This window comes from Opisthocomus hoazin, chromosome 2 (assembly GCF_030867145.1).
Source record: "Opisthocomus hoazin isolate bOpiHoa1 chromosome 2, bOpiHoa1.hap1, whole genome shotgun sequence".
Classification (NCBI taxonomy): Eukaryota; Metazoa; Chordata; class Aves; order Opisthocomiformes; family Opisthocomidae; genus Opisthocomus; species Opisthocomus hoazin.
The window spans coordinates 16,251,073-16,269,428 of NC_134415.1; the positions used below are offsets into that span (position 1 = coordinate 16,251,073).

Here is an 18,356-nt window from a genome sequence, read left to right on the forward strand (position 1 = left end):
ACTGGAACATCTCTCCTACAAGGGGAGGCTGAGGAAGGTGGGCTTGTTCAGCGTGAAGAAGAGAAGGCTGCGAGGGGACCTAATAAATGCTTACAAATATCTGAAGGGTGGGTGTCAGGAGGATGGGGCCAAGCTCTTTTCAGTGGTGCCCAGTGACAGGACAAGGGGCAATGGGCACAAACTGAGGCACAGGAAGTTCCGTCTGAACATGAGGAAGAACTTCTTCCCTCTGAGGGTGACGGAGCACTGGAACAGGCTGCCCAGGGAGGTTGTGGAATCTCCTTCTCTGGAGATATTCAAGACAAGGACAAGGTCCTGTGCAGCCTGCTGTAGGTGACCCTGCTTCGGCAGGAGGGTTGGACTAGATGACCCACAGAGGTCCCTTCCAACCCCTACTATTCTGTGATTCTCTTTAGGGGGAGAAGGAAACAGGAGATAGCAGAGGAGAAGCCATAAAACAAACACTGCATGCTCAGTACTGTAAGTACTTACGCTTTTGAGAGATGGAGCATCTTAACTGAAGAATCCGTCAAAATTAGCTGCTAGAGAAATACTGTGGGGTGCATAGTGCTGAATCCAGTACAAGAAGGCCTCGTTTCTTTACAGATCAAGGAGACTTCTGTGTCCAGTCTAGGGTGGGAAGAAAAAAAAAGCAAAGTAGTAGTTGGGGAATTAGTCTGCTGTTTAAAAAGGGATTATGCTAATGTGAAAGAATATGCACAGAAAATTTTGTTTTAATTTCAGTGAAAGGAAATCAACATTTTTTCTGCTGTACGTAAAGCTGCTAGAAACGGGGGCCATTTGCTTGTGACTTTTGAAAAAGCAAATAACCTTTGACACTGAATGCTGTGGTTTCTTTCAAAGTAGTGATTATGTACAATCAAGAAGCTTTTACCAAAACATTGGGTAAAGTAGTTAAAACACCGCTTCTAATGCAAACAGATTTAGCTTTGAAAACTTGCAGCCTGAAGTCTTCTCCTTGAATGTTTCAGTTAGTTTTGTTTTGGGTGCTGCTTGTTTTTGTAGTTCTAGAGTTGCCTTGCCTCCTTAGCAGTTTCTCTCTGTGAAGCATCCTGACATCTTTGGAACTCCTGTGTTCAGGTGCCCTGTAACCGGTCATTTGCAATACAAAGTAGACAGTCAGCACTACACAACGTTTTAAAGTCAGCTTTAACAAATTTTAAACCAGCTTCATCTTGGCATCTTTGCACAATGTAAGAAATTGTCTTTTTGAGTTTCCATGAATCACAAGTTATAATCTGTAGTAGTGATCGCTGTAATAAATTTTCCTCAAGTATTTAATGTCATAATTCCCCTTTGAAAATTTGATAAATGAGAGGGAGGGTTTTGTTCTTGATGTTGAAATACATCCTTGCTTAATAGCCTTCCTTTTGTGTTTGGATGCTTTAGTTCTTGACTATTCAGAGATTGTCATCGTCTAACAGAAATATATCATCTGTGAGCTTTTTAAAAGGATAGCTCATTATTTCCTTTAAGTGATTTTAGTTTCCAAGCAATAAATCCTGTCTTAAATGTCAAAATGCTGTTCTCAATCATGATGGAATGTGGTAACTCCAAATGTACTGGGTTTGTGTCTTTTTATCTAGTGATAAAATTAGCAATCAGTAAAATAATTACTATTTGGTCGTAATCTCTCTCATGAAGTTCAGAGTAATCTCAACTGTTTTCATTTTTTCTACATTATATCAGTATTTATCAACCAGAAATTATTCTCTCCCATTAAGCAAAACTTTACTGTATTGCTATATGAAAACTGTTTTTATTGCTTCGTAGTTTCTGGCATTGCTTCACTGAAAGATTAAGTATTGACCATTGGTTTTTAGAGTCTGGCTATGTCTGTTTGACCCTGTGGTCTTGGTTGCAGGAGCTGTTGGGTTGACGAAGATCTGTTGAAACAAGTTTGTTGTTTGCATTGTAAATATAATTTTTGCGCTTTTTTTAAAATGAGTTTATCAAAAGAGTGTAACTCAAGATCTAATTACATACCCACAAGGTACTTACATGCTTTTAGTACATTAGAAAAGCTTGGAATATCTGGTCTAATTCAAGGGAAAGAAAATTCTGAAAACCCTAATTATTCTGTATCGTTAATTCACTGTATTTGTCACCTGCTTTCTAATGTGTATACAGTTTCTGAATTTTAGACACTGATTATAGAATACAGGTTTTCTTCAGGGGAAATGGAGCTTTGATTAGTAGTTCTGTATTTATGTACTACTGAGTACACTACTGCGGAACAAGGCTGTGACAATTACTGTCATAATACATCCCAAATTAACGTGGACTGTAGTTCTTGCTTGTGCAGCATTTTCAGGCGTTATTGCTGGAAAATATAATTTGGCAGAGGACAGTTTAAAAAAATAATAAAGCCACTCAAAGTTTTGAACTTTCAAGAATTATGTAGGTTTTCTGTTAAACAAGTGTTTTAATATCACTGCACCCAAAAGTAAAGATTTTGAAGTATGAAGGTTCGAATGAATTTAATGATGAATCTCTGGAAGTTTTACAGAAGTCTGTAAATATTTCAGGGTCCACAAGAGCTGCTTGTTGCATAAGCTTAAAAAAATGCCCACTTTTTTTTTCATAAATACTAAGCAATAGAAACTCTTTATCTGTGTGACCAAGTTCTGTGGTAAGGAATAAAAGGAGCTTTTGATGATAAATTTTCCAGTTTATTCATAATTTTTAAAATAAGCTTATTAAAAAAAAAAAGAAGAACTTTGTAATTATACAACCACGGTGTCACACATATAGTTACTATTACTTTTGCAAAGCTTTCCTCTACTTTGTTCTTGAGTAAATAACATAGGTGAGCCCAGTTCTGTTTGGGCCATACACCTGCTAAATTCTTAGAAACCATAGTAATAAAGAGATGAGACAGCAGAATTGTTTTTCCTACAGGTGCGTTTTTATTTCTTACCCCCTCTGTCTCCAGACACCTTTTTTCCAAGCAGCTGAACAATTCCAACAGTGTCTTTGCTCCATCAGGTGCTCTGGTGCCTGACTAATAAACCAAGACCCACCCGGGCAGTCCCAAAACTGCTGTCCATACTTTGGCACTTAAAAAGCTATATAGCTTGTATAAGTAAAGGCAGATGCCCAGAGCTGGCAATCTGTAAAACCTATGTTATCTATTTAATTTTTTAATCCAAGATTAATATGCTAATTTGTTGTTTCAGTATGGTGCTTTTTTTTGCAAGGCCTTCCTTCTCCCTTTCTTTCTTAGGGACATACTTAACTTTTGACATACTCCTAGTATACTTTTGTCAAGTAGGGAGCTAGGATGGGAAGTGTTCAGCAAATAGAACAATAGGTTTCACTGCTATGTAGTTTGTAATTTTCATAAACTCAGCAAGCAGAGCAGAAAGGGGGAAATTTGTATTAGTTTTGACATCTGAAGAGAAGACTTCCTGTTTATGGTATACGCTAGTGTATACTTACCTTCTAAGTAAAGTAAGTATATAGTTATAAGTAAGGTAAGTATACACTTACTTTAGGTCTAAACCTAAACATGGGTCAAGAGTGGCCTTAGCAAGAGGCTGAAAAGCTGAGCAGACAGAGACCGAAAGAAGCAGAAGAGAGATTAAAGGAGTGGAGGCTTAATCTTCCTTTCTTTCCTGTAAAGGATAGAAGATGATGTTGGTGCTGGAGAGTAGCGCTGGAAGTGGGACAAAGCAGGGGCAAATATAGAGACAAATACAGAAATGGTCATATTTTCATCATATTTGAGTACAATGAAATTAATTTGCATCAACTATCATTTGGCAAAGCTTACACACTGTAACCAGCAGTCATAGATGCAGATGCTGAAGCTTGGTATTTTTATGATGTGAAGGAGGAAACATTAAGGAGGCTGCTTAGTTTGCTAAATATTTGTTGATTTCTGCTAAAGAAACCTACCCATAGAGCACACAGATGGCAGGAGAGTTACTGGAAGAAGCATGGAGCTAAGGGATCAGCTAGAAGACAAGAGCAATAGAGTTGTGACATCAGCTTGCTGATTATAAAAAAACAGAGGTAATGGACAGAAAGAAAAGGAGGACAAGGGAAATGGAAATAGGTAGTTAGGCAGAGCGTGGAGAGGTCAGGTGCTGATATGTGGCATTTTCAGGGGGAGTCTTCAGACTTGGGAGAAATTGAAGAAAAAGGACCTGAGCATCACAAGAACATGATGAAAATGTTGTGTGTCTGGAGTTTCCATGTTAGGAAAGACAGAAAGGTACTTTTCCATTCACCCTCTTCTGTCTGCTCAGAGTTAAGGTACTGGCTGCGTAGTACGTGCTAGATTGGCAGTAGTGGGAAAGCAGAACATATGGCAGCATCAGTTTCCTTTGGCATAAATCAAGTTAAACCAATGTTAAATATGGTAAAAACCTGTAAGAAATGGGACATCTTAGAGTTGTTAGAGGAGGACGAAAGCAAGGCGAGATAATGCTGCAGTCAGCATGTTGGTTGGGGTGAGGGGATAGAGAAACACTGTGGTTTAGGGCTGTTGGGATCACTCATGTAGAAAGGACTCTTGAGTGGATGGTCGCCACTAGAGTCCCAGAGGTATTGACCAGTGACTGATTCTGGCAGACTGACAAGATCGCTAGACTGAGAAGTGGGAGAAGACTAGAAAAAACTTGTCTAATCTTCCTGCCTACAAAATCATAAATGAAGAGAAACATGAAGTGTACCAGGATAAATCAAAGGGTGTGAGGGGATAGAAGATGCTAACAAGGGTAGAGGTAGTGGTGCTGATAAATGCATAGCAATCAGGTACTAAGGTAGTGAAAACTGACATTTTAAATAGGCTATGGTTGGTGGGAAACAGCTGGATGGTGATTATAGCAGTGGGAGAAGGCAGGAAAACAAAATAAAGAAGTTATGATTATTGACACAGCCTGTGAAACAAGCTTTTGTGCCGATGAAAACAAAGTGGTGGAACAATAGTGACTGGAAAACTAAAACTGCTCTTGTCAGAAGAGACAGGTAAAGGGAAAAATGGTGCAGCCACATTGTCTATCACTGGTATGAAAACCTGGGAAGTAAGGTGAAATAGCACGGATAAAATGCTGTCTATGGGTCGAGACTATTTTAAGGGAGATGTTATGTCTGGGCCAGTAGTGTAAGGTTGGGATATGGACAGGCCAGTCTTCAGTGTTATTGGGGGGAGAGATCCAGGTGGAATTAAATAGTTGCTTCACAAACAAAAGTGTGATGCCATTTTCAAGAGTTTTTTGATAAGTAACGAGTATCTTGCTCTTTTCAAAAAACATGAGTTTGGGACTTTTTTGTTTTTATTTTTGGGGATTTTTTTTCCCTAAATAGTGTTGGATCAGGAGATCCTTCAGATGGAAATGGAAGTAAAAAATGTTTGCATATAGATACAGTTTTACATAGTAAGGGGCATTTTTTTGAGAAAGTAAATGATTTCATGTGGAATAAAGAGGTAAAGAATGGAAAGAAGGGTATGAAGGTCTTCCATTTATTTACCTCAGACACAAAAATCTACCTGAAGATTATATTTTAACAAAAGGGACAAAACTTTGACAGAAGGACATAGAGTATCTCAAGATGGAAGGGACTCATAAGGATCATTGAGTCCAACTCCCTCTCCTTACAGGACTTCCTGAAAGAGAGGCTTGGTGCCATGACGACTTCCCTGGAGAGTCTGTTCCAGTGACTGACTACCCTCTCAGTGAAGAACTTAATGGTCTTTTCCAACCTAAATGATTCTCTGATTCTAATGTCCAGTCTGAACTTGCCCTGATGTAACTTCATTCCATTTCCTCGTGTCCTATCGCTAGTTAGCAGAGAGGGGAGATCAGTACCTCCCCCTGTGCTGCCCAGACCAGTAAGGAGGTTGAGAAATCAGATGTCATTATGTCACAAGAAAATGACATCTCAGTGACCAGAAGCCATAGGGGTGTAGTGGTATTTCCAGAGATTCAGTACAGAGACAGGGTCTGGCGAAAAAGAAAAAGCTTTTAACTCGGCCAGCCATGGAAGAAAAGGACAGTAAAAAATGTGGAGAGGATAAAGAGACTGAAATTAGGTAGGCTCAAAATCGAAGCTGATGTTTCATCATCAGGACCATAGTGATGTTATACGTATGTTGAACATAGAGGCAAAGCAAGGATGTGCAATGGGAATGAATGTATGGAAAAAATCCTTTACAAACTTCATGTACTCAAGTCATGGATAATTACCAGCTGAGTTGGGTTAGTAGAGTGATTAGACTAAGGTTGATTAGTAAAGTAATACAAACTTTAATGTGATCATTTCAAATTAACATTGTATACTTATGCCAAACACACGCTAACTGTTATACTTCTCAATCCTGTACCAAAGCTCTCGGTATGAGATGGGGAGAATGATTTGTAGTTTCTAGACCTGTCTTTTCCTGCTTTCACGTGGCAAAAATGTAGTCTTTGTAGCTCATGATACAAAATTCCATCCAAACCATCTATGCTTTTGTTGTTTCCAGACTGGATTAGTGTATCTCTCTGTGCTGTGTTTTTAGACTTCAGAACTCGTTGTCTGTGGCAGCTCAAGCCTTGGGGAAAGGGTGGGTTATGCGGGGGGGGGGTGTTATCTGTTAAACTTGATGTCTTTAAATGTTGCATATGGAAGAACTCATATAGCGTTTGGAGTTGTGAATTTTAATTGGTTTCCGACGTAGTTCTATTTAACAGCTTTCCAGGCAGGAATTTGAGGCTTGGATTAAACTAAGACAAGTCGTCTTATGTCTTTTGACTGTGTTGCAAATATTCTATATTTACATAGATTTTTTTAATATGATATTTATGTTGAAGATTATTAATGAGAAAGAATGCTCTCTTGGCAGTGCTATCTTGCTTATTTTATGGATTTATTGTTCTGTGATTAGATATTGGCTGAGCTAATATATGATATTAGTAAGGTTAGAATTCCCATTTTCCCACCACCATACAACCCAAATGTTATTTCTTCAAGCATAATTCAGAAACATAGAATTCAGGAATTTTTGAATAACTTATTTCCTATACTTCACTAGTAGGCAGAGCGATCAGACCTCATTGTTTTCAACATATGAGAGAGTTCAGAAACCATGGATTTTAATAACTTTTACATTCTTTAGCATTTATACTTTTTTAGAGAATGTATAATATACAGATGTTCTACCTACATTTTCAGTTTTTATTGGAACTCTGAACACAGTACAGTGTTTGTTTTGGGAAGAGAGAGAATTCTACTTGCTAATAGTTGTATTCTTCTACAACAGATCATTTACATTAGGCTTTTCTGCTCAGGAAGTGTAGAAAAAAATAGAGCCACAAATTTTCCAACAAAATATGTTGCTTTTGTAAAACTGTTTGTCTTTGAATTCTAGATTTGTTTTCGAACAATAGAAATTAAAAAACAAAAAAAGCTAAAAGAACCACCAAATGTTTTGATTGACTTTTCTGTCTTCCATCTCCAGTTCTCTTATTTTGCAGGACATATTTAGGATTCTCTGGCTTTGCTCAGACCTAGAGTGATTATATTTTCAAATTTTCCAACTGTAGTTTACTACTTTGGTCTTGTAAAATGATTACCCAAGGAACTGGACGATTTTTCAGTTGTAATTTTTGTTGCGACAGAATATAGAAAAATGTAATTCTGCATAGCATTGGAACATTTCAGCAGAACTGGAACTGTGAAATATGATTTGTTACATAGTTAGTAGTCAAGTAAACGCTATAGGTAGATAATATTATGTTAAAGGTTTTATTTGAATCTGACTCCTTTTTGATTGCTTGGAACTGTGTAAAGGAGTGTGTTTTATTAGTCTAACCGTTTCCTACTACAAATATACCTCAGCCTTTTTCTTGGGGTGAGTTTCTGGATAAGCTCTAGGAACAGGTCTCTGGAGATAGTTTTACGAGAGAGAATATGAATAAGATTGAATATTTTAAATATTACTATTTAAAATTAGGAGGTTAAGTGTTGATTTAAAGCCTAAATTATTGCTGTCTGTTGTGATTTTTTTCTTATTGAAAGAATAAAGCCACCTAATAAATCCCATTAACATCAATAGCAGCTACAAGACACTTAGCGTAACTGATTATTTTCATTTTACACAACCATTATTTGCATTATGCATATAGGTTGGGTAGCCAACAGTTGGATTTAGAAAGAGAGAGAAAAAAGTGATCCTTTCCAATTTTTCCTTTTGTTTGGGAATCTTTGCATTACTGAGAAAATTCTGAGAGCCTGTCTATTTCCTTGTATAAATCTCTGAGTTATATGCGAGACTTGTATACATGAATCATGTGAAGGCAAGTAATTTAATGTTCCCTTATTTATACCTCTGGCCTTAAATTTGCTAGTTTAGTGATCAATGGCCTTTCAAGAATTTCTTCCTTATCTTTAAATTTCTAACCAATTTTCTGGCTATAGCTACCTTTAATGTTTTCTTTTTCTTGGTATTGAATTTTGATTTAAATAACTTTATAGTGGATTTTCAGAGAAAAAGTTAGTGCTGAAACTGCTGCACTTTTGCTATGCAAAAAGTTACCGTTTTCTTTCAAAGGGTTTCAGAAGAAAATTTTTCAACAATCCAAAGTTCCACCAAAAGAAAAAAAAGTTCTGAATTGAATTGTACTCCAAGTCAGAACTGTGTTTCCAAAAGCATGGTCCGCTATAATGCATTTGTCTTTCTCTTTTGAATATTAAATTTCATGCCTAAATCACATCAATACTATCTTAGGGAAAAACTAGGCAAAGGATTGAAATGCATCAGGCATGGTCACTTTAATATTTGACACAGTCTTACTCTTTGGGATTGTAAATTTGATTCTTATTCCTGCTTCATGCGCTTTGAAATCTGAATCTCTTCAAAGCTCTTTTATTTATTACTAGGTGTAATAAAGAGTTTTTGCATAAATGTTCATTACATTTTCTTGCATGGGGTAATAAAAAGCATATTATGGTGTAAGGTTACCGCTGTTTAGTGTTATCTTTAATACCATTTCTCCATTATGTCAAGAGTGCCTAAAATCCTGAATGCTTCAAATTTTTTTTTTTAGGTTGGTGAATTCTAAGTAGATACTAAATTTTAATATACTTTTCATTTACAGGCACTTGCAGACCAATTTGAAGATGCAAACACATCAGTATCTGAACGCATGAAGGTTTTCTACTGTTGTCAGGTGCCTCCACATTGGGCCGTACAGGTGTGAAGCAATCCCATTTGAAGCTTTGCTTTGAAGTCTGGGCTTTATTTATTTTTTTTGATACTGTGTGACTGCGAAGCCAAGAGAGTGTGATATGATCTTGAGTTGAAACACTGCAGAAATAAAGACACAACCTAACAACACACCAGGTTTTTTCTGGAAAGAAATCAAGTTCTTCAGTGTTTTGCTTTCAGATGTCTTGTTCTGTCATACACAGAAGTAATTGCTTGTAGTGCAATTCTTCTTTACTTTTTCCTTCAGTAAAAAATGGACCAAAACTTTCAAGCTTCCTAAATATCTCCTGTAAAAATAATCTTGCCACAGTTGTACTATTTATTACTGTTTTATTTATGCTACTATTACTTGCATCTTTCTCATCTTTTAATGATCACTCACTTTGGGTTGTTTTCAGGAAGTGGATCGTGGTCAAAGCAGCCAAATTAGGAATCAAAAGTACACTGAAGAACTCCTCAAGCCGAGAAAGTTCTTATTGTCAAGACATGCCCCTTCTTACTAGCGCTGAAAGGATATTTTTTTTCCAAAACTACACTGTTTATCTTCACAATAACTCTTTCTAGAACAGAAATCTATACATAGCATCTTATCTGGTGATGCGCTATTTAACAAACTTAAGAAAACTGTTTGCATCACACACCTCCAAAGGTGTTCGTGTTGTTTACCTGTGATGGTGTTTTATTCCTCTTTGATTTCTAACCTCAATATGCATGTTGCTTTAACCAATCAGATCTGCTCCTAGCAGTCTCAAATTATTCCACACAGCCTTTCAACAGGCACTTGCAATAAAACCAGTAAATGTGGTTTTCATTTCCAGTTGTCACAGTGGCACTTTTCAAATCAAGCCAACTTTCCAAGCCAAAGATAGAAATACTAAAATCAGGATTTATAATGGAAGATGGCTGCAGTCTTCTAGTCGTAGTAATGAAGAGGCATTGCCTATATAAATTTTACCAGATTTTACTCTGAGTTAATTTAATAAAACATAAATAAGATCTGGTTCTGGACACTGGTGACTGTAGGGGTTTTTCCAAGTGATTAATATCAATCTAACAAAAAATTACTTTGTTACAGGTTTTCAGAGTTGATTACATATTTATGTCAAAGAACTGTAGCCGATTCTTATTTTTTTGACTATCAGTCTATTCCTGTATGGTAACTCCTTGGCTTTGTAATAGATACTGAACCCAAGCCTATAAAGAGAGGTCCATGACGTCTGCAGAGAAATTCAGGGAATCCATTCAGGATCACCAAAAACACTGCAGAGGTTCACTGTATGGGATCTCGTAGCATAATTAGGTGTCCTTATACAGAATGCTTCCATTTGTTTTTGCAAACCAAATTTTGTATATCTGTCCCGTGTGGTAAATGTTATTCTTTCTTCAAAGATAAAAACCTATATGTGATTTTAATCTCTTTTTAAAAACTAAATAAAAGACCAAAGACAACTTTTTAAAGTCATGAAAACATACCTTGTTTGTTTTTAAATGGAAAAGGTTACTCATTTATTTTCATAAGTACGCTGAAATAATAGACAAGTTTGAAATAACAAAGAGGCTGGCTTATCTGTGAGGAAAACTCCACTAGGGAGTTGAACCTGAACTCAAATCCAATATTGATTTGACTGAAAAGTAACACCCTTTGACAGTGGCTGTTTGGGACGGTGATTTCTCACAAGTACCTAACAAAATTGTATAAGAGCCTTTCTCTCTATCTGTGTTTTTTCACAGGTACGGATGAATATGGCAAAGCATTGCTAGAAGAGGCTTCAGTGCCCTCCTTCAACCTCTGTTTCCCACTCTCTGAGCTCCAAACATCCTGCTGCAGCTGCTCTCCAGCTGCACAGGCCAGAAACCTAATTTAAGGGGTGGAAGTTCAGTTCTGTCAATTTATCCTTGCCACGTCTGTTTCCATTTTTGCATTATATTATAAGCAAGTTCAAAGTGATTAAGCTACTGACATGAACAAAAGTCATATCAAAACAATTATTGTTCTGTTGATGGGGGGGGTGTTGAGGTATGTGCATTGCTTAAGGCTTGAAGTTCAAAGAGCATAATTCCAGCATAATTCCATATTCTCTCTCTGCTTCTTGTTGATGTCAGAAATGACCCTAACATCTTTTAATAATGTAAATACTGTTTACTTACCTGTTTTCAGTTACCTGGAATTTCTTATCTTTCCAGCGTCAGCTTGCGAGCTTACTCTTTGAGCTGGGATGCACCAGCTCTGCCTTACAAATATTTGAGGAGCTGGAAATGTGGGAAGATGCAGTAATCTGCTATGAAAGAGCAGGACAGCATGGAAAGGTAAGAAAAATGTTTTTTACAGCAGAGATCCTGTCTTGAAATAGGATCTGAAGTATGAAGGACTGTCTGGCTTGAGCTGTCAATTCACTAATGACACTCACTTCTACAAGGGTATCATGAGAAAAGTCTGTTTAGGAAAAAGCAAGACGTATGAGTCTGTCATAACCTGTGAATGCTAAAATAAAAAAAGATTTGGGATAATGACCACATGAAACAGAAGTTGGTAAAGACGAAATAACTTAAGCAAGAAGACTGTGATAATGATTCTTGACAATGTTCAAGGAAAATTAAGTTAACAACTATGGATGCACAGCAAGGTGTAATGTGGGCATCTCAAGAAGGCTGTGGCAGTCATTCATGATGGGGTCTTGGAGCTTTGTCTGGAGGGGATAGTAGTTTTCTTTCCCACTTGATTTCAAACTATTAACTGTAGTTTTTTAGAACACTTTAAATACAACATCGTTGGTCTTGATGTATTTTGAGGACTGTGTGAGGGATCGCTTAAGCGATCTGGATGTCCACAAATCCATGGGCCCTGATGGAATGCACCCACGAGTGCTGAGAGAGCTGGCAGATGTCATTGCTGAGCCACTCTCCATCATCTTTGAGAGGTCCTGGAGGACAGGAGAGGTGCCTGAGGACTGGAGAAAGGCCAATGTCACTCCAATCTTCAAAAAGCGCAAGAAGGAGGACCCGGGGAACTACAGGCCGGTCAGCCTCACCTCCATCCCGGGAAAGGTGATGGAGCAGCTTATCCTGGAGGCCATCATCAAACAAGTGGAAGAAAAGAAGGTTATCAGGAGTAGTCAGCATGGATTCACCAAGGGGAAATCATGCCTGACCAATCTGATAGCTTTCTACAATGACATGACCGGCTGCGTAGATGAAGGGAGAGCCATGGATGTTGTCTACCTCGACTTCAGCAAGGCTTTCGACACAGTCTCCCATAACATCCTCCTAGGGAAGCTGAGGAAGTGTGGGCTGGATGAGTGATCAGTGAGGTGGATAGAGAACTGGCTGAATGGCAGAACTCAGAGGGTCGTCATCAGCGGCTCTGAGTCTAGTTGGAGGCTGGTAACTAGTGGTGTCCCCCAGGGGTCAGTACTGGGCCCAGTCTTGTTGAACTTCATCAATGACCTGGATGAAGAGTTAGAATGTACCCTCAGCAAGTTTGCTGATGACACCAAACTGGGAGGAGTGGTAGACACACCAGAAGGCAGTGCTGCCATTCAGCGTGACCTGGACAGGCTGGAAAGATGGGCAGAGAGGAACCTGATGAGGTTCAACAAGGGCAAGTGCAGGGTCCTGCACCTGGGGAGGAACAACCCCATGCACCAGTACAGGCTTGGGGTGGACCTGCTGGAGAGCAGCTCTGTGGAGAGGGACCTGGGTGTCCTGGTGGACGACAGGTTAACCATGAGCCAGCAGTGTGCCCTGGCTGCCAAGAAAGCCAATGGGATCCTGGGGTGCATCAAGAAGAGTGTGGCCAGCAGGTCAAGGGAGGTTCTCCTTCCCCTTTACACTGCCCTAGTGAGGCCTCATCTGGAGTACTCTGTCCAGTTCTGGGCTCCCCAGTTCAAGAAAGATGAAGAGCTACTGGAGAGAGTCCAGCGGAGGGCTACGAGGATGATGAGGGGACTGGAAAATCTCTGCTACGAGGAGAGGCTGAGGGAGCTGGGGTTGTTCAGCCTGAAGAAGAGAAGGCTGCGAGGGGACCTAATAAATGCTTACAAATATCTGAAGGGTGGGTGTCAGGAGGATGGGGCCAAGCTCTTTTCAGTGGTGCCCAGCGACAGGACAAGGGGGAATGGGCACAAACTGAGGCACAGGAAGTTCCATCTGAACATGAGGAAGAACTTCTTCCCTCTGAGGGTGACGGAGCACTGGAACAGGCTGCCCAGGGAGGTTGTGGAGTCTCCTTCTCTGGAGATATTCAAGACCCGCCTGGACAAGGTCCTGTGCAGCCTGCTGTAGGTGACCCTGCTTCGGCAGGGGATTGGACTAGATGACCCACAGAGGTCCCTTCCAACCCCTAATATTCTGTGATTCTGTGTAATTATCTGATGTTAACATAGTCAAATTACAGAATCAAACATCAGAGACAAGAAGTAGTGTAAGATTAAAAGGCTTTATGTTATTAAGTCTATGTTGATGTTTCCCTGAACTTCTCCATCATTTCTTTAACACTGCTGCAGCTACGTGTGATCAGCTCCAGACAAAGACAATTTAAAGTCATCACCTAACTCTATGTATCGGTGACAGAATCGTTTAAAAATGCTGGCAGCAGACTGTAGCAGTCCTCCTGTTGTTGATTATTTTGCAGTTACTATTAGGGTAATGTTAGGAAGATTTTAGAAAATGATGCCTGGAAGCAATGCCTACTTGTGTGTAACTTCCACTGTTCTTTGTCTGTTGCAATCTCTCACACAGAAGGACTGTAAGAGGAACTTATGCTATCAAACATCATTTTCAGAATTTATATAGCTTTCAGAAATACTCACTTTCAGAAAACAATATATTTTTTCTTTTTTTCCTTGTTCTTTCCTTCTGTTTACTATATAGTAGCATTAAATAGGTAAAAGTATGATGTTGTAAGCACGAAGGCTATGCTTAAACTAATTTAAGCTTACAGAATAGAGAGCTATAACTTCAATTAATAGAAAAATGCAGCATTTCTCGTACTTACAGATTTTTTCTAATTATCATGCACCAATGCCTAGATTTTGATCATTATAAACTGAGAGATATGTTTTGCTGACAAATTTTGTGACACATTATGCATGCCTTTGGGGGTAGTATGCTAATATCCCAATCTTTTCAGTACAGTGGAGAAATAGAGGTCAGTATTTTCCATTTCCTGGAAATGCATTCTGTCCTAGTTACGTTCACAAACTGCCCTTAGGGAGTTATGAAAATGGCACTCAGAGAATAGGACAGGATATCTGACACAGGAAACTGCTTAGAAATGCTTTCAGAATGAGGATTTGTGCTGTGCTTTGAAAAACAGAAATGCTGTGTAAGTACTAAGTAACAGCAGTGCTGGAAAAAAGGCTAGCTTCAGACCAAAAAAGCCAGAAAATTGGAAACATTTAGCTGTACACCGAGGGGAGTGGCTATTTGTGCCCCTTATCAGAAAGCTTTCAAAGTGTGAACTGTTTGTATTTATCAAAATGTTTTTATGTTTTTAAAAGTGGTAACGATCCTTTTAGAAATGCAGGAGAACCTTCGAGAGCAGCGTGTTGTTCAGTGGATATTCACGTCATAAGAGAGTTTAGCATGTACGTGCCCAAAGAACAAGCTCTATTAAATAAACTTCTGCATGTTTTTATTATCTGATTTTGTAGAAGACAAATTACAAATGTTGTGAGAATACAATTTTTTTTAGTTTGTAGTTATGATCCTTCGTATTAGCCTTTAAAGATTTAAGTACTAAAAAGGTTTATAACATGTTGGAGAGGTGATCAGATAGATGATCAGGTGAAGAAAAAGTCAGACTTCTGCTTATTTAAGTGTTTTTTTTTATCTGTGTGCTGAAATACTTACATTGGCAATGAATTCTTGTAAGCTTAGACCAGAACATGATGTTTTCCTGCCCTTAAATGTGAAATACAATTCGTGAATGGTTGGCTTTCTAGTCTAGTGTGTGATTAGTACTAGGCACTGCCACAGAATAGCAATCTGGGTTTGGGAGTGCCCTGCAGAGGAAGCAGTAAAGAAGCAGCATGCAATGCACTTTTCCCCTCATAGCTGCTGTTTACACAACATTTAGTTCTTTTTTCTTTATCTGAAGCAGGAAAAAAAAACCCTTACCTTTGGGTGTCTAATGTAATTACTGCAATAGTAAAGTACTCAGTTCTCTCTGCTCTAGAAAAAATAATCTTAAAGATCTATTATTAATATGTGTCCCTTTAATCTTATCATCATAACTAATGGAGGCAGAGAAGAAGTAAATTGCCCTTTGAACAAAACCCCGTGCAAGTGCAGTCTTCTTGTTAAGTAGGGTTTTCTAGTGCTTTGACTAGGCTAATTCTAAATTTTAGGTAATAGTTTATTTGGCTTTCTTTGGAGAACTGTTCAATAGGCACTTAAAAACACTTGCCATGAAGTTATTTTCCTAATATTCAGCCACTAATTTTCTTCTTAATGGGATTCCATTTTTGCTAGTTTAAGATCCCTTTAGAAATCTAAAGAATATATCCCTTCTTCACATTAGTGCCTTTCCAGTATTTGTAGACTTTACTGTTACTTTATTTAACAAAAATGACAGTAAGAATGAAGTGTTTCAATTACTATACATTAAATATTTCAAAATAAAGTAAAACAAAGTCATTTTTCTAAAGATGACTTTCAGACAGGATCAATGATTTTTACTGATTGGAGGAAGAGGAGGAAGAGACTTAGATTCTCTAGGGATCGTCTGAAGGGCAAAAAATCCAGTTCTTATAGAAACAAGAAAAACAGTAATAATTTAGATGCAGAGATGAACTCGGCTTTCCTTTTAGTTCAGCTAGCTATGATGGAAGAATGTCTAGTGTTACAGTGTTAAACTTGAGTTCTGTGGCAGGGTGTGTTGGATCTTTCTTGGTTCAGATGGTTCAAATAGATCTTTTCTAATAGAAAAATTGTACTGAGCTGGATGATGTATGTTGCGTATTTGCAGCAGGGGACTGGGGTACAAGTTCCGTCTGAACAACAGATCATCTGTCCAGTGTATTTATCTTTTCAAATAGCCACAGAAAGCAGACTATCTCTTGTTTGAAAGAGAAACAATAATTTTATTGTTAGAGTAAGATAGTGACCCCGAGATAAAGAGCTTTTGAAAGTTGGTTACAGCCCATAATAGATGCCTGGGAGACCAAGCTTGTGTCTTCTTTTCTGTAATGGTGTATATATTCTGAATATATTTTATCTCAAAACACTTAGATATAAATTTATAACTTGTGCATCTTATATAAAAGAGTAGCGTTTCCAAAACCAACAGTATGAAAGTGGATGTGTCTTCAGGTGTAATAGAATGGAAATCACTATTTTCAGAAAAGAATAATTAGAGAAAAAGGAATGACAGTCGTTGCAGGAGTACTTATTAGGATGTGTAAAAAACACAGATGATAAACTATTAGGATTGCGCATACCTTAATGGTGCTGATACTGCATTGCTGTGAAGTAGGTGTAGGTTTGATGTCCAGGACTGATATTTGCTCTTGGGATAGAACACACATCTTGTTTTAATGGGTACATTCCCCTTGGTGTGTTAAAAGCCACCATATTGTGTAGATGTTGCAGTGGTTTTTTAAAAACAGTTTGTAACCAGATTCTCTCCAGACTTTATCTTTGATGCTGTGTTGGATCAAGATACTGTACTTAGTCTGCAGCTGATGATTATAAGATGCTAAAGTGGTATTTGTTCAGGTAGGTGATTAACAGAAAATAAATTGTCCCATTATGTACTGATTTCTCTTTGTTCTTTAACAGGCGGAAGAAATACTCAGGCGGGAGTTAGAGGAAAAGGAAACACCAGGATTATATTGTTTGCTTGGTGATGTTCTTAAAGACCACCAGTATTACGACAAGGCCTGGGAGCTCTCTGGGAGCCGCAGCGCCCGTGCCCAGCGCTCCAAAGGCCTCCTCCATCTTCGCAACCGGGAATTCAGGGAGTGTGTGGAGTGCTTTGAACGTTCAGTGCAGATCAACCCTATGCAGGTTGGGAAATGATACACACATGGCTTTGTTTTATTTGGTGTGTTCATTTTTGAATGGTGACACACTTTTTTAAAAGGCAATTCTGTATACAATTGTCAAAGTAACAGCTTATTACTTTTCTTAAATTTTTCACCGCGTACTTGGAAGCCTGGCTAAAAAGAGTAACATATTGAAATGAAGGCATCCTTTTGCATTCAGGTCCTTGCATGCAGGTAACTCTTTAACTGTACAACTCTTCTGTTTTAAAGAGGTCGAGTCATGGAAAATTAATAGTTATCATCAAACGAGTCATGAACAAGTGTCAAGCAAAAGTTACAAGAAGAATGCTGTACGTGTTTTAATGAAATTATCCTTTTGCCTTGTCTGTTGACTTTGAGTTACAAACTTATATCTGTATTTCACAGATGTCTAATTCAAGTGTTCTGCTCTGTCCTGCTCTGGAGTCACTGAGAAGCGTTGTGTTACACTTGTGATGACAGTAGCTTTTATTGTAGTAATGCATCAAAACTGAAACCACAGTCAAAAGAGTTCTCTTGATGAAGCTGGTTATTTTGGCAGATCCTTTGCAAGCTGCTCTGCAGACAAGTTTTGTAATCTTGTTTCAGTTTCTCAGCCACTGTATCCCATCCCAGTAGGGTCCACCCTGTGAAAGGTCTTGAGAATTTAAAACAGCTTTGTGGTTGTTTGTGTATAAAAATTGTGCTCTTCATAGCCATTTCCAGGTCCATGTGAAAGTAGGATGTTCCTCCTTCTTGCCCTCCAAAGAACACTGACGAAGCTGGTGTTTTTCTTTCCACATAACTAGCTGGGCTTCTGCTTTAAAAAAGTTTTAAAGGCCTCCAACCTTCCAAATAATATATCCCAAAGCCTTTTTTGTATTTCAGTTATATATGTTATTCCAGTGAATGAGTCCTGTTCTTATTCAAGTGAACTCAGATAACTTAGAAACACCTTTAGAATGGAATGGGGCTCAAAACTGAGAAATTTTCTGCCAAGATGCTTTTTTATTTCGTGTCCTATCCAAAGGAAGCTTAAAATGAAAGGCAGTCCGAGAAAAATAGGCCAGTCCATATAGGAAAGCGAGCATTTCCTCCTTGTTGCTGAGAAAGCTCTATTTCAGATTCACATGAAC

General features: G+C 38.3%; 1 protein-coding gene across 3 annotated transcripts in view; it reads left to right on the forward strand.

The window, feature by feature from the left end:
- TTC27 (tetratricopeptide repeat domain 27) overlaps positions 1–18,356 on the forward strand; it is a 138,493-nt gene that overhangs the window by 92,612 nt on the left and 27,525 nt on the right. For all 3 annotated transcript variants that reach the window (XM_075412725.1, XM_075412726.1, XM_075412727.1), the window contains 3 exons: positions 9,108–9,203; positions 11,402–11,524; positions 16,997–17,224. In XM_075412725.1, the coding sequence (XP_075268840.1) occupies positions 9,108–9,203; positions 11,402–11,524; positions 16,997–17,224 (447 nt within the window). The remainder of the gene's footprint in view (positions 1–9,107; positions 9,204–11,401; positions 11,525–16,996; positions 17,225–18,356) is intronic.